At 35.4% G+C, this 23,569-nt stretch overlaps 1 protein-coding gene across 12 annotated transcripts in view; it reads right to left on the reverse strand.

The window, feature by feature from the left end:
• The window catches only part of LOC139122014 (protein unc-13 homolog B-like), a 212,686-nt gene that overhangs the window by 83,984 nt on the left and 105,133 nt on the right, over positions 1-23,569 (reverse strand). For all 12 annotated transcript variants that reach the window (XM_070687362.1, XM_070687360.1, XM_070687371.1 and 9 more), the window contains exons 7-9: positions 20,172-20,368; positions 18,900-19,633; positions 6,053-6,230 (exon numbers count right to left, since the gene is read on the reverse strand). In XM_070687362.1, the coding sequence (XP_070543463.1) occupies positions 6,053-6,230; positions 18,900-19,633; positions 20,172-20,368 (1,109 nt within the window). The remainder of the gene's footprint in view (positions 1-6,052; positions 6,231-18,899; positions 19,634-20,171; positions 20,369-23,569) is intronic.

Below are 23,569 nucleotides of genomic sequence, written 5' to 3' on the forward strand. Positions count from 1 at the left end.
CTGTCTCAAACAGTTTTCTCAGACCTCTAACATTTTTTTGCAAAATTTAAGCTTTTTCTATCCTTTTTTTCAGTTGTCATTCCACAGCTAATTAATTTTGGTGGAAAAAATTGAAATGGACTGAAAATTTCACTGGCAGACAACGCATACATTTGGTTGACACTGGCTATTATGCTCATTTATCTAGCATTAATTACATGTCATTCAAACACTTCATTTTGCCTAATATGCATATTTATTGATACATTTCCCTTAAAAAAGTCAATATTATTACAATTTCAATGCCATGTTATTACACTTATTTGGGTTTTTTTGTTCCATTTGTTTACATCAGAACAGTTGTTTCATCTTAAAATTTACACTTAATTATGGGATAACCATTACTATCCACTGTATCGATGCTTTTGGTGAACCAAAAGCTTAATCACAATTCTGTTTTAAGTATATCTGAGTGTGTGTGCATTCAGTGTTTTTTAACTAACAGGGGTCCTTGGATGGTGCATTACAAAATATAACAATAGGCAGTGTATTGTTTTAATAAATATACATATACATGTATTTTTGATGGAGGAAAGATTGAACCTGAAAAGTTTTACACATTGTCTTGTCTATTACACTTTTCAAGCTAAAATAATTATTGCAATTGCTGAAAATGTGATTTTTTTTGTGGTTAATTATGTATAACAGCCCTGTTGTGAGTGAACAAACCATTTTTCATATTTCTTAAAACTGTACACAGCTTATACAACTAACAAGTAGTACATGTAATTCAATTTGATAGCTTGCCATGCAGCAAGTTGATGAAAGCTTTCCAGAAAATTGCAAAAAAGAATAAACTCATCACAATCTCATGACTTACACTAGATATAGACAATGCACAGACACAAGTCAAATTTTTCTAAAACTTTCTAGAACAACAGAAAACATCTACCTGCAGTGAGCAGGAATGAGATGAATGCAAGGATCTGAGACGGTTGGCAGTGGTAATAATGTCAGCTATTTTAGAAATAGGACACTAAAACTCCTTGTAGTACGCGTTTTACGACAATGACCTCCTCAAAACCATCATAAAATGCTCTTGCAACCATAACACTGAATCCGAGATCAATAAGTACTCCTGATTGGGAAGTCATCAACAAATTACCAATCATCACATTCACTGGCTAATTCATGATCACCTAGCATTAATACAATTATAGAGACTCTCTCTCTCTCTCTCTCTCTCTCTCTCTCTCTCTCATGTTCGTCTGATAGGCTTTGTTTTATTAAGATAGAAGGTGAAATTGCAATCAGCTTAAGGGGGAAAGTACAACAACGTTATGTATCTCATCTAACCCATCTAGCAAGCTTTAATTGACATTATCTAGATGAGGTAATATTACTGTATTCACTTGTGGACAATTCGGGTGAGTGCTGGAAACAAGGCAATTGTATTCTGCACATGTCCCATAAAGAATGCCTGGAGCAATCTTCACTTCATCTAACCCATCTAACAAGCAGTACACCTCAACGCAGCTTTGCCTAATAGAACCCATGGAGGCAATTGGCGTCGCTATCAATCTTGACTTGATGGATGGCAGTTAAATGTTCACTGCCTCTGATAGTCACCATCATCATGCAAAGCATTTCCAATATCATGTCTGGCAAATGCATGAATTCTGGATAGGGTTGTCAGCCACTTTTATGTCTTGCCATGCATTGCTAACCTTTGAAAAGCTAATGAAGTTCACAGCCAGACAAAGTGATCATTTGGTAGAAATTACAGAACAGCTATACTATTGTCGTTCCTGGCGGCCCCATTTTACTGCCTGCTAGAAATAATCTGCCCCGTTTTGCCATCAGAATCTAGAATTCCCAGTGAACCTGGGAAACAATTTTCAGTGAAAGGCTAATTTGTGAACACTGCTTCTTTGCTGCAAGGCCGGACAAGAATTACATCAAAGTATGAACATCTGTGTCAAAAGGTCAATCTCCCGACCTAAATCGACCTAAGAATTTTCACACCGAGTCAAAAACACATCTTTGACTAAATCAAAGACCTGTATGCTTGACTATGCAAGAAAACTTACAAGTCAAAATCATTTTAGAAATGATATCGTCCATGAGTATACTGGTATGAGAACTGAGAAGTGTAAAGTTCTAAAACAATGACTCTCTCCAGGTACAATCGCCCATCTTTACTATAATTCATCGATGAAAGAGACTTGGTGATTGTGAATTCTTCATATCAGTTTTAATTATAGAATTATTGTTCACAGACAAATTTACTCACGTATCAATCAGTGAACGTTGCGTTACAATTATAGCAAAACTAAGATACAATCAATCTGGTGATGTCATATCAATAAAATGCTAATGTTAATAAGGTTTAAATTGTCTGTTACATCTTTTGGGTATTTCAGTGAAAATATCAAAGCAAGTATACGGTAGAATGAGAGATACATCTAAATGGATCATAAACAAAATAAAGTTACAATATTTTACATTTAATTCAAATTGCACATTTGCAGTTCAATAGAGAATATAAAAATATAATTTTATGTTTTCATTAATATGCCCTAAAAAATTGGGATAGGTTGTCAGGAATTTTTTATGTTTTTTATTTGGGCGTGACCCATCAAAAATCAGCAACATATGGCAAAATCATGCGTGATATTTGAAAATGTGAAAGGGTCATATAGGGTAGGTAGGGTGTTAATGGATACACCCATTTTATTTTATTTGGCCAATGGTTAATCTTTTTGTCTGATAAAGTTTCAGAATAAATATTCCATGAAAATCTGGTTACAATCACATCAGTGATAAGTGTCTTGAATTCAAGATATACATAATACAGTCTGTATTTAACCATTTGACGCCCTGAAAATGAACACCAACATGGTATATCAGTTTACAAAGCCATCTTCACATGTTGTCTGTTGATATCAACTTTTGAGTCGTGATCTAATGTACTTTTCACATCAACGATTGGTAAAATCAAGTAAAACCAACAGTTTCTTATGATCCTTTTATTTGTTTATACAGATTCACATACATTTACCATCTTTCCATTATACCAAACTTGTCTTCAAAACAGGTGCGTAAATGCTTGTCATAGATTAAACAAAATCTTTTACATGCATGTTTAATTCAAAAGCTATCGTGATGTACATATATACTACAAGCATAGAAAACTTAACATTCATACTTATTTTGAGATCAAGATACAATGTATGTAAAAACTGTTGAAAATGTACACTTCTATTAGTACATGCTGGTTGAATGGATATACATGTACACGCACCAACTACTGCCTTTCAGCATTGGGAAAGATCATGTTCATCAGAATAATCGTAACGGCTATATTTTAATTGTGTCATCAGATAAGACTGTTTGACAATACTCAATGTCAGTTTCAGATCATACTGGAATCAAATCTGCAGTAACACAGGAATTTTCACTTACCTTCTGGCTGGAGACGTATGGAAGGTTCTTCAGCTCAGTTGCACTAGCCATAATGAGCATCTTAATTCACAGAGACTGATAAAACATTCACTTACCTTACGGATTCATGCAGTGTCACGTAGGGTCATGATTAGGATACACACATGTGTATACATTGGAGGGCAAGATGATAACATTTCAGAACTTCAAATAAACTGACTGAATGAAGCCATGTGTGCCATTGGCAACACTGATACATGATACTGTACATGTAAATATGCAGACAAAATAATTTGAAGCTGCAACATTCACTTTTGTTATCACTTATTAACTTGAAATATAAATTATGCAACAAGCATACACTGATACATAGTATGTCACACAAACTCATCTCACAAAAACTTTAGTAGACTTTGACATGAAGTCTTGCTTTATTCATGATTATTTCCCTATAACTGCCATGCCACTTCCCCTTTGATTCTTCAAGGACAAACACACCTACTTTCACATAATATGCCAGCATTTTATTCATTACAACAGCAGATTTATGTGGATATCACTAAAGAGGAAAACCTGTACTGTTTTGCATACACTGATTTCCATTGCCTTGGGCAGACATATATAAGTACACATCCTGTGGCAAGGATTGGATTCAACTGTTTAAAGATTTCAGAAAACGTTAGTTTGAAGTGGTGACAACCAATCTCTTTGATGGATCATCTGCGGTTGCATCTCCTTCGTCTCTGTCTGTTTCCTTCCACTGCTACAACCTCATTAATTTTTTACAAACGAGACATTCTTCAGAGCTTTTTTCATGTTTGATCATGACAGCATACTGGTACATGTACCATACCTGAGTGTGCCATGGATGCAGCAAGCACGGAATCACAACAGTATGCTTGTGAATCTGATTGTGATAGATGGAATCCCTGATGCACAGATGAAAACCCAAGGCAGACAAAACTGACAGGGGTTTGTGTGCTGTGAACAAATGTTTGTCTAACAAGTGCAAATGTAGTTGCTAAACAAGTCCCATCAGGCGAAAGAATTATATATTCCTGAGCAGTGTATTTCTACTGACTCCGCAATGCAGCACAGTTTTAAATTATCATAGAGCACCTCAATTTGCTAAACCAAGCCCTTCTCTGAACAATATTACTTTGACAGCAACTTAAGTCATGAATTTGGCAAAGAAGCAGTATTTTAATTATTGAGAAAGTCCTACATTATGCAAAATGATTGAAATCCCAGTCCAATTTTTCCACATGCACGGCATTTTATGATACTCCATTTCAAAAGTATGACAAAATTCAATGGCACCAACATCACTGCTATATAATAAGAATGATCGGAAGTAACTTCAGACTGATAGGATATCAAACAATGGTATTCATGGCATTGATACCATAGAAGATGGCTGGTTCAAATCTATGAATTACAACAAAAATTTAAATTTATTTAATGAACCAAGAGACTGACAGACCAGTGCAGACAAAGATGACATTTATTATTGATTACTTGGTAATACAGATGTCTATCAATGTGCTCTATTCATGTTCATGTACATTCATCTTGCACACAATTTTTTTATGACAATATGGGTGGCTGATGAAATGCCTGTTTGTAATACAAAATCTACGCTTATTTCATCTTTGGGAGATCAGTCAATAACTATTCAAGTCTTGCATGCTGCAGACTCTGTTCTTCAAGAAATGCACGCACGTCTTCCGCGTGTTGGAAAATTTGATGGACGATATCATCTTGGATGAATAATTCAGAGCACATTTGATATGGCAACTCACAGTGGAACCAGATCTGCTGATTATAACACATCAGAGTAAACACACATATATTCTGAGTGATTTAACTCTGTTCATCACTTCATGATAGTCATGTTGGGAGCATTCTTCATTGTCTCTTTCTTCTTCCGTGTCCCAGGAGACTTATTTCCTTTGTTTCTGTACAGTTCCGCACCACGGAAGTTACAGGATGTTTTTCTTCCTTCCCCCGACTGGGAATCCACAAATGATAACTCCATGACTGTGCTACTGCTCATAGCTCTCATACAGTGAACATTCTCATGAAAGAAAATGCTGACATTCAAAAGGTATCTATCATCCATCATCATCAAGCATCTTCAGCGTCAAGGAGCCAAAATTCCTTCCATCAAAACCATAACTCATCACAACATCCCATTACTGCCCATTTACTCTTTTACAACAGCAGACACGACACACAGCCTGAAACACACACTAAATCCCTGCTCTCAAAATTCCAATAACGTACACCACTATCTCCTCAACAATCAATCATGTTAAAGCATTAAACATTTAAAACATTCAATACAGCAGCTAGAAGCACGCACACCCTACCGACAGAGAAATACAAATATACACAGGCACATTATCACAGAAAACGAGACAAATTACGTTGACAAAATCACAAACTTCCAACAACTTATACGAGGTTTCTACCATTGAGTGAAGTTTTGAACACAAACAAATTAGTTTCAAGAGATGTGTTAGAATCCTATTAGAAGAACCAGGCATAAATGCTGCCTCATCAACGCTGCATAAGAAAGAGAAGAAAATGCAAAGTAATTTTCTCTCGGACTGGGGAGGGCACTTACCTCAGCAAGATGGATGCGGACTTTGTTAAATGCACTGTACCATCTGACTCTGGCTGGCGAAGGCTGTTCTTCTTCAGCTAAGTAATCATCTTCTGTTTCATGAGGATCTAGACGAATGTCATCAATGGTGCTCTGTCTGCTCATGTCTATTGAAGACCCTATGTGGCTGCTTTTTGGACTGAAATGTGAGAAAAGTCAAAGTCAACGCTGAAATATATCATTATCACTTGTATGCACAGTACTTTTTGGGTTGGTTTTTCTTAATTGGCAAAATTGGGTTAGTGGCAGTCAAACATACCGGTAGATCTTTGCAGTTCATTTGAATTTAAAAACAAGCAACTTAGCATCTGATTCAGCTTTGCTGTGTAATATAGAGAATATACCAAAGCTATCAGATGAGTAGTGTTTGAGAAACATTTTTTTTGGCCAAAAATTGAAAAAATTGCTCCAAAAATACAAAATTGCAACTTTCATCATAATTTCAATCTATCACATTTAGGTCATCTGTAGAAATCTGTATACCAAATATCAAAGCTATCGAAGTAGTAATTTTTGAGAAAAACATTGTTTTAACCAAAAATGGCAAAAATTGCCCCAAAATTACAAAATTGTAGATTTCATCATCGTTTGCATACATCGCATTTTGCTCTTCCCTATGAATCTGTATACCAAATATCAAAGCTGTCAGATGAGCGATTTGGTGAAACACATTTTTTGGCTAAAAATGATAAAAATTGCCTTAACAAATACAAATTTGCATATTTCTGCACAATTTCAACAAACCTGAAATGGATCAACCCTATAGGACCTATGTACCAAATATCAAAGCTATCTCACCTGTAGTTTTTGAAGAAGAAGATTTTTAAAGTTTTTTTGACCAAAAATGACAAAAATTGCCTTAAAAATACCAAGTTCATGTGCAAATTTCATCACACTTTGAAGACATCTAACTGAAGTCACCCTTAGTAAACTGCATCATCAAATTTCAAAGCAATCAGATTATGTAATTTCAGAGAAGGAGATTTTTTACCAAAAAAAAAAGCAAAAATTGTCATAAAATTGCAAATTAATATTAAAATTTCACCACAATTTCAATAGACATTAGTAGGGTCACCCCAAGTGAACTACATATCAAATTTCAAAGCAATCAGACTTGTGGTTTCAGAGGAGAAGGCAAATGTTGATAGACGATGGACAGCGACAGAAAATCAGCCTATTTGATACGTTCCTTGTCCCTGACAGCAGAGCTAAAAAGCATAATGATGGAACCGTATTCATGTAAAGATGAGGCTTAAAAGACAGTTAATGATAGTATCTATGATATCATTTGGCTGTGTAGATAAATCATACATCCATAGTATATAGTGTGGGCACGACATGACACTGACAACTTTGTTTCATATTATTCTTGGATGTAGACGTTGCTGTATATATGTACAGAGTGACACTTTTATATCAGTGCTGGTCACATGTGCATCCCATCCTAAAGCCAAATAAAAAATAAACATGGGCTTGATAACTGACAGATTTATATTCTATTGTAATGCTAAATAGGGTCATATGCATATGCAATCAGGTCACTCGGTATTCTGAAGTTAATCCATTTTCTCTCATACTTCAACTGAAAAAAATCCTCAAAAGTTACAGCTGCTGACCTTTGAACTTCATAAAAGCTACATATTCCAGATGTGCCAGTAATGAATGCTGCCTTGAACACTGCCTCATATGGTAAACATGACTTCTACAGTGATTCAAAAGCAAACTTAAAAGTCATAGCTGTTATAGCAAGTCATCGGTAGCACCCTTGTTCAGAAATAAAACATACGTTCATCATCAATTTTAAATCATACATTGCTTTGAGACAACCTTTCAAATTGCCAGCAACTTACAACTTCAAATAATTCATTAATTTGTAGACACAAGTGTCATATTGCATGTGGAATCATGATTTCTGTAATTCATTTACATTATAAAAATGATGACACTTGCAATAACTAAGGAACAGACAAGAATTTCTTTAACGTGTGCTCATTTTAACATGAACTCAAAACATTGCCCTTCAAATGCAACAAAATTATGTTATCACAAAATTTCGTGAGCAAAGAGTTTGGGTATACCTAGTACAAATGTCTTGTCAATCCTTGGAAATTTATAATTTGTCAGGGACACTTCATACTTGCAAATGTATATCAATATCTTATGCAAGCTTATTTCAATTCCGGAGTCTCTGATGGCACAATTTATTATATCCTACAACTAGTTTATGTTCAAAGATATTTTCTTAGCAAAAGCATTGTCAATTGTGTTTGCAGTTCATTTTCTGTGTATAATTGGCTATTAATATTGCATGACAAATAACAGAAGAAATCAATGATTTTGTAAAGTTATTAATTAGAAACACAAAATTATCATTATTAAAAATTTTATCTTGAATTCATCAATACACTGTCTATATGGATGTCTGAAACTCAAATTATTCATGACCAACTGATTTTTTTACAATTTAAGGCATATTATGTTGATCTGTCCTGAGTCAAAAAGTTTTATGAAAAGGCAAATTTCATTTTCAGAAATTTAAATGTTAATGATTATCTCAATGAAGCTGACACTAACTGTCTTCTATTCTAGATCTAATTGATTACAATTATGAACATATTAATTTTGAACTCTTAGTCTGAGAACTGATTATTCAAGAACATTCTCATATGTAAATGTAAATTGTTTGACCAGGTGTCAGCTCTGTGAAAATGAATGTTTGACCAGGTGTCAGCTCTGTGAAAATGAATGTTTGACCAGGTGTCAGCTCTGTGGAAATGTAACTTGACAGTATCCTGTCACCACTCAAGGTTCTGTACATATCAGAAAAAGGTTCCTGAATTTAAGATAATATTGTAAAGTCAAAGGGCTTTGCACAAACACTGGGTCATGATGATATCACTGTAAGTCACTTTCATTGGTTTCAAACGTCATCTCATCTTACTTCTAGAATAAACCCTGGAAAACTCTTCCAGGGTCTAGGCACGGAGTAACTTGAGAATCACATATTTCTTCATTTATTCATGCTGTTTACTTTACATTACTTTCTACAGACATCCTGCGGCAATGTCTCTTTAAATGGTGAACAGCTATTATACGATATGATTATGGTCACTTGATATTATTTAGACATGAGAATTTCAGTTGCTGACAGCGTCACTTTTTTTGAAGCCAAAATGGATGAATCTATTCCCATTATTTTGAGGTTTTAGTTTCAAGCTAAAGTTCTACCATGAGCTGAAACGTTTGTCTGCTTGTAACGTTACTTGTACAAGAAATGTACATTGTCAAGTAAACATGGATGTACAAGAAACAATTTGGGGTTCACTTGAAAATATGGTTGCTGATATACAACTCGGGAAAATTTTGACATAATATCCGAGCTTGGTACAATATGCTTTTAATATGCAATTTAAAAAGTATCCATATTGGCAAATTGAAAGCAGCTTCTGACCTTGTATCAGGCCATAACCATTTACACTCGGCAAATTATGTATCTAAATTCTTTTCTGATGCCTGGCTTTCTACATTGTGTAGGCCAGAATAAATTGAATGTTCTACAATGGGCTTTAGAAGCAATTTTTTTGGGTACAATTTGTAATGGTAAGAACATGAGCCTTAATTGAGTGGATTTCTATCCATGTATAAAACTATGGACAACTTCATTGATTTAAAAGTAATAGAATGTCAGGAAGTATTAACGTTTTGACAATGCTTATGGCACAAATCATGAAATGTGGTTAACATTTACAAGTTTAAACATGTAGTCTTCTTTGAGTTGGATCATTACCAATAAATGAAACTGAAGACAAAAAATTATACCATTGTGAATACATGCAGTTAAATGTCAGAAAGTGCACAATATTGGTAATTTCAAAAGCACAAACCATGAAATATCACTGACATTTAAGCAAAAGTAATTTAATTCAATGTTTTGCTTTCACGTGCACAAAGGTTTTTGGAGGATTCCTTTAAAAAATACTGCTGTGTAACTTTTGTGTCTACGAATCTATGCTTAAGGTAATATGCGCCTTGAAAGTGATTGACCTAAACTTTTGCTCAAACTTTTGTCAAGGAATATTTCAACCATTCTGGAAAAGAATAAAACTTTTGAATTTCGAAAAACTAAGCCAGTAAAAAGTTTTCTTTCACCAAGAGCTTTAATTGAACCCCAGCATGTCGTACATAGAAAAAGAACTGTTAAGAATATTTGTCCCCGAAGCGAGTTCTACTTTAACCCTTTCACCACCATGGTTTGGCCCAATCCCATTGTTATCAATGGTGATTGTGGACCTGTTTACAGGGAACTGGGGGTGAACAGCTTAAAAGACCTGCATGCAATGTTAGATTATAGTGGAAATTATGAAGGTGAAAAAGATGTTTCTGCTTTGATTCTTGAACGGACACTCGTATGACATGGAAATGATCCAGTAAATATAGGACTTGTGTATGTAAAAATTTTACTGTGTTGAACTGTTTACTCATTTACCTTTCCAAATTTTGAATGGACATACAACAAAGAACTTTTAACTCTGGCCTTACAGGTTGAAATGTGTTGTCTTCATTGAGCTAGTCTCAATTGCACCAATCTATGCTACTACCGACAATGCCATCAATATGAAAAGTTAAATGTCAGAAAGTGTACTGTAGTGTGGAAAATTTTGAAGTCAAACATGATAAATTATTGTGATATTTGTATGTTCATGTTATCTTATTTCTGAGTCGGTATCAGTTGAACTAATGTCAACGACATTTACAATCAAATATCACATCCAGGTACATTTATACACACCAAACAGCTGTATCTGCCATTGCACTGTATGTCCCTGGAGAGCAAAACTTTTCATAGAGTGTAAAGACTTTTATACAAATCAAGCATATGGACATATCAACTGACTTACTGTCACGTGTTAAGCTTAAAATTGATCTCAATTCCAACCTAACATGCCAATCTAAATTGAAACATTAATTTTTGTGATATTTTCATGTCTTCAAGTTTTTGAAAAATTCAACAAGATACTTGACAAGCAAAGTGCACAACACACAATAACAGAGTCAAAGCAAAGAAAAATAGATACTAGGATTTCTGGCCATGAAAACCAGGACTTCTAGTCAGGTAAACAAGATGTGATGTCAGATGTTTTGAAAAGACTGAGCACATGCTGTCACCATATATGATGACATTCAATTACACTAATATTAAGCCATTGTTCTGGATCAAGTTAGGGAAAAAAACTGTTGTATTTCACCGGCAAAATCATATTTCATTCCTGTAGCTTTCATGACAAGTCATCGTTGATGACACAGTCCCCACTTGTTAATCGGTACTTTGATTACAGGTCCTCAAAGAGGATAGAGTCCTCTTCATTAGGTCTGTGATAAAAATACTTTTGAATGAATTCGCTTGATACATGTCTGAGTTATGGTTCAGGACATGAAAAAAATCGTAACAAAATGGTCGCACAGCGGCCATATTGGATCGCATCACAAAACAAATTGATGTGCATAGCTATGACATTGGTCGATGTCCTTGTACCAACTTTGAATAAAATTGGTCAAAACATGCGGATATGCCTGAGAGATGGCTCTGTACATGAAAAAATCGTAATAAAATGGCCGCCTGGCAGCCATATTGGATCGTATCACAAAACAGATTGACGTGCATATGTATGACATAGGTCAATGTCCTTGTACCAACTTTGAATAAAATCGGTTGAGATATGCCTGAGTTATGGCTCTGTACATGAAAAATCGTAATAAAATGGCCGCACAGCGGCCATATTGGATCGTATCACAAAACAAATTGCCGTGCACAGCTATGATATTTGTCAATAAGCTTGTACCAACTTTGAATAAAATCGGTTGAAACGTGCCTGAGTTATGGCTCTGTACATGAAAAAATCGTAATAAAATGGCCACCTGGCGGCCATATTGAATCGTATCACAAAACAAATTGATGTGCATATCTATGACATTGGTCAATGTCCTTGTACCAACTCTGAATAAAATCGGTCAAAACATGCCTGAGTAATGGCTCTGTACATGAAAAAAATCGTAATAAAATGGCCGCCTGGCGGCCATATTGGATCGTATCACAAAACAAATTGATGTGCATATCTATGACATTGGTCAATGTCCTTGTACCAACTCTGAATAAAATCCGTCGAAACATGCCTGAGTAATGGCTCTGTACATGAGAAAATCGTAATAAAATGGCCGCCTGGCGGCCATATTGGATCGTATCACAAAACAAATTGACGTGCATCTGTATGACATTGGTCAATGTCCTTGTACCAACTTTGAATAAAATCGGTTGGAACATGCCTGAGTTATGGCTCTGTACATGAAAAAATCGTAATAAAATGGCCGCCTGGCGGCCATATTGGATCGTATCGCAAAACAAATTGACGTGCATCTGTATGCCATATGAAGTAATCCTTCTATCAAGTTTGAATGAAATCGCTCCAGGCATCTCAGAGATATCTGCGTGAACGGACGGACGCACGCACGCACGCACGCACGCACGCACGCACGCACGCACGCACGCACGGACATGACCAAACCTATAAGTCCCCCCGGACGGTGTCCGTGGGGACTAAAAATCCATTGAAGCAGGTGATTAGAATAAACCCATTGATTCCCCTTGCCTATGTTATCCCATATATTGGCCCTTAAAAACACTATCACACCTATAAATTGTATATACAATCGGGTCAGTCACAATCAGGGTGCGCTAGAGTGTGTCACTTAGGTCAAAATTTCAAGTTCATGATAACTGTCCAGTTAAATAATATGTTGAAAGGTTATGGTATGGGGCATATCTTCCTAAAATTTGGTGAAGCAAATGTCATTAGTATTACCACAGTGCACATTGTTTATATGGTTGACGCAGTGTCACGGATGCCACAGAAATGTTGTACATGAAACACAAATATCATAATAAAATTTTCAACAATGATTTGTTAATGCTTTCTTATGTTATTACAATATAAAAGATGCATATTGGCATTAAAATAAGCTATACTTGGTATGATTTACTTAATATTTCCATGAATAAACCCAACCTCAAGTTTAGTAAGAAATACAACAATATTGATCATATTTTTTAATAGGACTTTCAACTTCTCTATGTCCTTCCGCTGGTATGCTGTACTTAAAAGTTTTTTGTCATGAATTAACCATGCTATAGCAACAATATTAATACCATTCAGTGTAATCAAAATGAACTTCTTTCTAAAATATTTTCTGTTAGTATGACTTGTAATTTTGTCACGGACGCTACCAAAATCAAACTTGAAAGTTAGGTCAATTTGAAATGTAAAAAGCAATTAACAATCTGGTTTTTTCTTTCTCTTTTTCTCCAAAACATTTCTCTATCAAACATTTAAATTGTGAAAATTGTGTCAAAACATGACAATTTTTTTAAATTGAACAAGAAAGCTATAGCAACTACTGCAAAAATCAGTTGGAGTAAAATATCACTGCAGCTGAGCTTACTTCTGGGATCAACCCTCGAGTCGTTTTCTAACAACGCTCCTCAGGGTCTATAAAACGAGCATCTAAAACAAATCCTTCTTACAAAATCATAGCTCGTTATGTAACTTTGACCAACATGTGAAGGAGTAAGCAGTCCGTCGATATCCGGAACAACAACCGAAAAGTCCGGTGAGTTAATTCAAACACACTTTGCCCATATTGCTCAAACAGTTAAAAGGTTTCACGATAGCGGTTTTAACAACGGGGAAACTGAATTTTTTTTTTAATTTGTCTCCATTTTATGCCACAACTTATCGTATAAAACCAAGATGCAATCTGTCATCGAATTGGTACTACAATCAACCAAACTGTAAAGATTGCTGAGCAATACAGAAAACATCATCTGGCAAAGAAAATCAAAAACTGAGAGAGCTGCCATATAAGTAATCAAAGTTGGCGGCATGAATTAAATAAACCAATACTCTCCTCAGACCAAACCGATTTCAAAGGCTGTTTACAGCAAATATTGTTAACGAAACCATGAAACCTGGGAATGGCTAAACACAGAGAAATAAGATTTATTTCTCGAAACAGCCTTTCACAACATGCTTTTCAAACACCGGAAAGCAGGCACCAATATCGACCCGAAATCTATTACAAAGTCCATGAAAAATTGACACAAAACCAAAAGTTCGGTTAATCGATTTAAATGCCTAAAACAAGTAATCGTTGTCAGATTAGTACAACATTTACTGTTAACATAACGAGCACTAGCAACGCTCAAAATATGCCCTAAAACAAAAATCCTTATAAGTGTCCAGAAACTCCTATCGATGCTGGGTCATGTTCATTATAATATGACAACACACACCATATCGCTCACTATAGAGTCAGTCAATAGTGGCTAACTCTCTCAATAACGAATCTGGCTTCTCCTCCTCGAGGACGAAGATGACTTCATCACACAACCAAGCGGAGGGGATAAAAAACAAAAGAGCGACTACTGAAGGAACCCATTTTTGTTCCGAAACACCTTTAAGACGAATCACTCAATCAACAAACCGGTTTACCGGGGACCCAGATCACATGACTAAGGGTCAAAGTACTATCGATTCACCGGTGTCTTGCCATGTATTCCACACAAAATAAATGCAATGATCCTTTTATTCACCATAGCGTAATACTAAACAATCTTGGTAGAGCCGATGTGTGGAGTTGCCCTCATTTCCTTTGTATAAAATGTGGTGGTTATTTCACATTTAGATTGGCTTATAATCTGAAAAACATTGTTTGCATTTTATTGTAGCATCCGTGACATAATGAATTGAAATGGAATACACAATAATAAATGCATATACAGCACAGAATTCATTGTTCTTTTCACTAGAATTCTAATAACATATTCAATATAATTATTGCATTCTTAAAAAACACCAATCTAAGTGTTATAGTTGAGGCTCAACATAACTTTTTGAGTGTTTTATTACTTTTTAAAAAATCAATTTTGTGCAAATTTACAATTTTATGACTTGAAGACATTTTGTAACCCAACTCCATGTATGTACACACAATACACGCTAGTATTTATATGTTTCAGTGGATTAACTGCTTTAAAATTAAAAAGTTTTAAATAGTTATTAATTATGACTATGTAGTAAACACCGTCACGGACGCTACACTGTCACGGATGCTACATTTCCATATTTTAGGAATATTAATAGTGAACGCTAGGGACATTAATTATATAATTTGTTTATTTAAGGTAGGCACCTATTGACACTTAGGCCTGTGACATCAGATCTTTTATAACTCTGTTGTCCTTAAGATATGAGTGTGTCACGGACGCTACAAGAAATTCCGACCACAACGATCTCCATTTTCATTTATTCACAAAACAATACAATATGCAATTTTATTTAAATTTTGGTGTATAAAATGCTTGCCATGGATGTTGAGGTTGGAATTAAATTAAATATACAATATTTTATCCATTTTTCTACATATAAACTAAAGGTATATGTACTTATGGTCATAAAACAAAAAAACATAACGATGTTACAGTTTTGGTAAAAATACCACAGTTTCTGTTCCGATGCACATAATCACATGAAATAACTTGTGAAAGAAAGGTTAGGTATTCTGCAATAACATATATAAGCTAAAAATTCCACAAGTTTAACACTTTGTTCCAAAAAACATTTTGAAATTAAGTACATTTGAAGTGAAACAGCATAACGCCACTTTTTACAGTTTTTAAAGGCATTTTTGTGGCTGTACAACCAAACCTGCACAATATATGCAATATTTCTTTATGTGACCAAGTTAGTTACAACTATTACTATTATTAGAAACAAATAAGCAATATAATATCAGTCTGAATAGTAGATATATGTCCATAACAAATGAAAATCATCTAGCGCACCCTGATTGTGACTGACCCGAATGTATGTATCAACCAAACATCTAACTTAATAAATTTCAAGTACATGTTTGCCATGGAAGTGAGATTCTGTACAAGCAAAGTACAACTGTTCACCTTGATCACACGTGACAAGTCACATGAGGGAAGGAATGACAGTGAACAGTCATGTCGATGAAACGTACGACATTCTTTTTTCAAACATGTGTGGGAGAACACAGTTTCTTTGAAATTTGATACTATTTCTGTAAGTTCAGTTACTATGGTAAGTAACTATAACGATATTCAGTTAATGTTCAATAAAAACAACTGACAAATTTTATCTGTCATTCAAGCTGTATAATTCAGACAACCTAAGATGTTGTAATGAATAATGAATACGGCAGGTTTGTCAAGTGAATATTAAATCTGTCAAAGAAACCTTACTGTTTGTAAATCTTTCATACTTGATACCTGAGTCATCATTTGCAAAGATTAAACACTTCAACAGCACTGTATGCCAATAATTGATCACTTTATACAGCTACGGAAAAATTTTTCAACAACTATTTACATTCATGTTGGCCGTACCATAACAATATTCCACAATGTCATCAATTTAAAATGATCATTTTAAGGGTCACATCTGAATTTCAGGATACGCAGTAATGATGTACTATGAGTCTGATGGCAGAAATACATTAGCTTTCAAGGCAGTCAAAATGTTTAGATAATATTTCAACATTTTACCATAATATGCTACATCAGATACATGAGAAAAAGCTGAATTGGCATAGGTGTGCAAGTCTTATACACCTGAGAGTGGAAGGGAAGGAATCCAGCAGTTAAAAGTATAGGATCTCCATTCTTATTGGTTGGGACATTTAAATTTCACATTGTTTTTAATAGTCCAATGGACCATTGTAAAAGTGCTCGTCATACATATAGATTGCCAACACTGATCATGTTTTAACTTGCTTATACTATTGTGAGTATGGAACGTTGCACCACCTTTTAAAAAAATTGACATTTCCTTGGAAATTTTGTTGACACATCTTTATGTATTCCAGACAGACAAATTTTAACACACTGTTACCAGTAAACCATTATATGAGGCCATAAAAATAAGATTAATCTACACATGTAAATCACTTAGAATTGTTCTTGTGTTGTATTTCAAGGGAAAAAAACTAAATCTGTTTGAAATGAACCATTTCCCGCTAATGTATTCCTGCAATTAAGTTAAACATTAAAATTCCCCATTATCCAGCTGACAGTAACAAACACTGATTAGACTTGAAAATCCCATTTTGCAGACAAATAGCCCAAAGCTTTCCTCTGTGTATTTGCTGCCCACCCACTGCATCCCTGCTGATCCAGTAATGAGTTCAACAAAGGCAAAAAAAAACGACTTTATAAACAATTGCCCACATTAAGCTCTCTTCCGTAGAATTTGTGAAGCCCTGAAAAGACTTTTATCTCCTAATTATTTGGAAAATTTCCAGCAGTGGTCCCTTTGTGCACACATCATCAATTTTCACTTTGTGCACAGGGGCAATAACAACACATAAAGCTGTCTTTAATTATCCTGGGCCAATGGTAGTACTGTCTTGCCAGCATATATCATATCTCTGTGAAATCCTTACAGGAATATTCCATTTAAAAGCTGGTTGGGATTACCGGTATGTACCCAGGAGAACAGTGAAAATTGCCAGTACTGAGAGGGCAAAACCTGATTGCACACTTTAACGAAAATATATACTCAGTTCACTTGTTAAAACTTTGAAACACAACACCCTATTACTGGTCTCAACGATACAAAGTGTCTGATTGACTGTGTACATAGAAGTGATATATCAAAGACAGCAGCACAAATCGTCTTTGTCTAAAGTTTTCAGGTTCAATCAAGAATTAACAAATCAACATTTTAAAAACTGCAACATACAAGTAATCATACTATCGTAGACCCTTGTATATGCTAAAAATTCTGATAGACGACATAATCTTTACATTGAACAAAACATGAAAATTGCATAGCAAGGGCAGTTAGTGTGATCACTAGGTATATCATTAGAGATTGAAACAATTATTTTACCTTCCCTGGGTGAACTAGAAAAAGCAAGAGAAATGTGATTGCTCAAATCAGTATGCACAATGAACAGGCACCAGCGGAGATTATCACAAACTTGACAAAAGTTCTTACTACATTTTGGTTACAAGTCCAAGGCAGGTACATACTGCACAAGCAATCTTAAATATTCTCCTTTGCGGAAACTCACTGTAATATTTTAACACCATAAAAATGAAACTTGTTCAAATCTACATTTGAAATATCACTCCCGCAAACACAGGACTGTGCAATGAATAAGTCATTAGAAGATGTGAGAATGGATATCAAGTCCCTTCCATTTGTAAAATGATCCACAAAATACCTTGTCAAATGCTTCAGGGAACAACCTAGGCATTATACTAGCTTTTTTGAGAACCTTCATAAGTACAAGATCTACTTCATGAGTTAATGGGGGCACAAGTATAAACTTATGATATGAGCAGTGAAACAGAAAAAAATAAATTTAATATAAAAGTTGGATTAAGATGTTGTTGACATACAGGTAAGTGCGTATGCCAGTATGACCAATAATAGTTGACAGAGTGAAGAAGGCGGCGAGAAACAGACTTGAACATGAATACTGCCACCAAGAGTTAATAATGAAAACAACTAGCAATTAAGCTGTAGTCGTGACACAGAGAGCATGACAATATAATTGTGAGACTTTGTATTGAACTGTTTAACAGTGCATTTTAAAATACTCACATACTTATCAGTGAGTAGAATGGATTTGAAAATTTTAGTCACCCTGACAGAAGACAGTTTGGTTTGAAAAATTCTAATGATCTTTTGGAAGGCAGAAATAAGATTTGAGATTGTTCACTCACCTATCAGTGGGTAGAGACTGCCTACTTCCATGATGAGGTCCTTCAATGGTCAGCGAAGACTGCCTGCTATCCTCACCATTGTTTGACCTGACACCTTGGTATGGACTTCCCAGTGGCAAATCACTTTCACTGATAATGGACTCCTCTCTTGGTAAGTCATACTCCCTGCGCAGAGGTCTTGGGGAGCTATGTCTGCTTCCCCTGGGTGAGTCAAAGAAGTCCCTTTGATAGGGAAGGGGGGAGCCAGTTCTGCTGCCCCTCGGTGAGTCATACAAAAAGTCTTCCTGCCGGCTATTCCGGGGTGAACTCCGGTGACTACCTCTTGGAGAGTCTAAGAAGTGATCATGAAAACTGTGACGTGGGGAACTGTGGGAGCTGTAGCGTGGAGAGTCTGAGTACTCATCCCTCCTCCTCGGTGGGGATGGATAATCTCGGTTGTCATAGAAATCATCCTCCTCTGGCCTGTAGCTATCAGACCTGTATTCCTCCGGATATTCATCATTGTATCGTTCATCTGAGTATTGTCTTTCTGGATACCCTCTGTCTGGATACCTCTCTGGGTAGTCCCCTTCAGGGTAATCCCCTTCAGGATAATCCCCTTCCGGATAATCTCCAGGGGGATAATCTCCCGGAGGATAATGTCTGTCATAATCTCTATCATAGTCCCTATCATAATCTCTTTCTCCATATTCCTGATCATAGTAGTCATCTCTGTCACCATAGTCACCATACATCTGTCAAAATATGATATCAAAAACTGTATCAAAGTTCACATTTGGACAAAGTGTCAGACAATCTCAAGAGAAATGGTGTTACATCTTTCAAGGAATAATCTAGACGTTTCTAAAATAGCATGTAATCAAGAATGTAACACTCCCCTGTGAGGATTTATAGCCATTGAGAACAGAGAATTAAGATATATTAGAAGTAAGTCTAAGAGTCACCACAAGCCAGATTGGATTGTATCCCAACACAAATTTATCTATGTTGTTCAGGTGTCAGCTTTCATGTTTGATTATATTTATAATAATTGCTCTTGACATGAATTTATCAACAAGCAGAACAACCAGTTTTGAAATCGACCTCGTACAGATGCAGCACTTTGTTCACCAATCTAAAATTCAGCTTAGAGGCTATAATGCACTAGAACATGTGGAATCTACATGTAAATGTATGTACACATGTTCCGCTTGTCCCTTTATCAGTATCATTGACATCGACTGAAGACAGCTTCCAGAGGTTGATTCTAAAACCTGAGTGTCACTTTCTTACCTCAGGCTCCCTCTGGTAATCATAGTCTGGATAATCCGGGTAGTCCACAGAGTCTGGCAGCCTGTCTCTTTCCTGGAAAGAGTCCATGCGAGAGTAGTGGGCTCCGTACTGGCGGGCACTGGCGTTGTGGTGGGGACTGTTGTACAGCACCGGTGCATTGACATCACTGGTGTAATCGCTATCTTCCGACATGCCGGCTACAATGATCACCAAAATGAACAAAGTAAAAAAGTTCAAAATTCACTTTGGTATTCAAAAGATATCATAATCACTGTAATGCTACACATAAATATGGGAAGCTCCCTATTCCTTTTGTGTACACTACATGTATATGTGTACATGGTAAACCTTCCTCAACAACTGCATATACAGACACACTCGATGTAAACACTGCTATCTCTCATAAAGAATTTGATAAATGGTAGCAACAGTTGTGTAAGCTTTGAAGAGCTTTTTTGAAAAAATATAAATATAAATATAGGCATTTCAGGAGGATAATGATGAGAATACACATGTGACAGGATGTGTTACTTCAGTATTTTTAATCTCCTCCAGGAAACACCGTCTTGCTGGGTTTCTTTGCAATCAAGAACAAGGGATTAGTTGAGGAGTCTGACAGCCAGTGACTGGGGTGTGATCACAAGCAAAGATGTACATTACGATACTGATATCACTTTTAATAAATGATTCTAGGTGTAAAGAATGACACTAATATGACCTTTGACCTGACCTTAAATAACACGTGAACATATATCTTCAATTTTTTCGTAATTTGTTTAAAAACAGAGCTAAGCCTTTCCAAACTATTGAAAACTTTGGCATGAAATATCTTGCTATGATTTATAATCAAATTTCCTTAATTTCCTCTGTATTTGATATGAGAGTTACAAGTTATTTCCTTGTAAACTGTGGGAAAACAGGGTAAGGGTTTCAAGACAATGAGATGTAAACCTAATTTTGCTGTCCGCAGCTTTGAAAAACGATAAAAAAACTTTGCAAGAAACAAAGTCCTCAATAAGAGTTTTCCCCAAAACATAATAGTGTAATAAAATTTTGTTCTTTGGACATGTCCTTTCTTGCCAGTGTTACACAGTACTATTAGTATTATACTTAAATCATAGACAATTTCTTTAAAAACTTACAAAAATAATCTCTTAGGCCAAAAAAAATAAATAGTTTGTTTCTCATCCCCGCGCGCGTCAATGTAGACCCGCCGCGCCAACCTTTTTTTTTGCATCTCAAGAGGGAACGAAAAAAAAATGAAAAAAAATCCACGATATCTCAAACGAAAAAGAAAAGTTTTCACTAAAAGAACAAATTAAACCGTTCAGATCATACCAAAGCAACACAAATATTTTATGATATACAAAACTGAACTAGACAGAACATTTAACATCACACAGTGCTGTAACATTCCATTCAGAACTGTACACTATGTCATTGAAAGCTATCAAAACTGCATTCTGCACTAATAGTCAAAAAGCAGCACTGTTGATATGCTAAAAATTTGCTGTGCATTTATCTCTGCATGCATTCCTATGCTCTCATGTTGTAAGCGCGTTGTTGTTGATGGTTGAATAAAAAAAAGTAGCAGCAAAAAAAAAAAACCGCGTCACCGCATCATTTTTGCAAGATGCCTAGGATGAGAAACAAACTATTTCTTTTTTTTGGCCTTAGTCACTGTTTTTCTTTCTGTTCCAAGGCATTGATGCATTGATTTGTGTGAGAAAATTGTTCACTATTTTGTACACATTGTGATACACAGTCAATGAAAAGTAAGACTGGCCATAGAGGGCAGTGTATAGATTCAAATGCATATGGCAGTGCAGAATCATTTTGAAGGTCTCCCCAACGTCATACTTTTTGTCATACGTGGACCTAAAAAGCATTCACACATTTAACAAAAAAGTAGTAATTTTGGCTTGTGAACTGAAAGTTTTCAGGGAACCAATAGCTGATGCTGTTTCAATGAGAACATTTTCCAAAAATATTCAACATGCACCTGGTAACAACTTGTTGAGAAGTTGGGTGCCAAAAATACTGTCTTGACCAATTAAGATGCAGGTATAAAGAAAGGAGAAAAATGAACAGTATATAGTAATGCAGCCATTCTATAACATGATTTTCCATTCATTTAAAAATTTCTAACTTCGAAGAATACAGTGTAGTGACATTCTGAAAATGTAAAGTTTGGCATTGCAAAACAAGTAGAATTAGAAATGAGAAGATGGATTATAATATGATTGTTTGTAATCAATTGATAGGTTCATGCAGGGACAGGGGAATACAAGCAATGGAAGCATACAATCTACATGTACAAGCACATGCAAGTTAGAGACATGCTTGTTGTACAACATAACATAGGTCTAATATGTTGTTTGTTAACAATTTTTAATTTTAATTGTAATTTTAATCCATTGTCGGACAGGCAATGCCCAATTACAGGATGCAAGGGCAAATAAAGGGCACAACATTGTGCTATGAGTCCCGAACTCGCCATCCTCCAACAGTGAGTCTGAACTTACGGGTCTCAAACTCAACATCCTCTGATAGTGAGACAGTACTTTAACCACTGCCCCACGGTTTCTCCCCTAATGGAACTATACACTAGTCAGAAAATTGCCAAATGAATGTCTATCATCCATATCCCTTGTCCCTTATTCAGACAAAATGATATTGAAGCAAACTAGATGGATGAATGATAATAATCAATTGAAAGGGACCAAGGACCAATCTAGTATCTTTTCAAATTATTTCATGTTGTCTGTGTCATGTGAGAAGTTATTTATATTGTTCCACTCACTGAAACATGTTGCATTATCAATCACCAGAGCTCTACTCACATGTACATATAACTTGTGAATATGCTGATAACAAAATTTCTGGTGTGAACCATGAATTGCCATCAAAGACAGATCAATATATCTACAAGCAGGGAGTGAGTATAAAAATCTGATGACTGATAGTTTAGCATGTTTCAGCGAGCAGGACAACATGAATGTTTCTCACATGACTAAAAAATAACCAAAATAATTTGAAAATATACTAGTGGACTTTGTGCCTTTTATCATCCCTTGAATTCCGTAAGTCTCTTGTTTTTCTTCCTTTTCTACAATGGTCTGTCGATTAGACCGACAAGTTTCATCAGTGTGTAAAATGATCTAGTATGGATACATTTCTGTCATAATTTGGAAACACAGCTTGGCAATTACATTTAGTTTCCCAGTCTCTTTTAAGCTGATGTAAATATAACATGATGTTTCCTGTTTATCAGCTGGAAATAGCTGATCTAATTGGTAAAATGATTGATACACTGTTACATATGTAATTTGAACTAATCACCAATTAGCATGATGATTATTTCTAAAACAAGTAACAGGATGTCACCACCAGGAAGT

The sequence above is a fragment of the Ptychodera flava genome, chromosome 21 (assembly GCF_041260155.1).
Source record: "Ptychodera flava strain L36383 chromosome 21, AS_Pfla_20210202, whole genome shotgun sequence".
Classification (NCBI taxonomy): domain Eukaryota; kingdom Metazoa; phylum Hemichordata; class Enteropneusta; family Ptychoderidae; genus Ptychodera; species Ptychodera flava.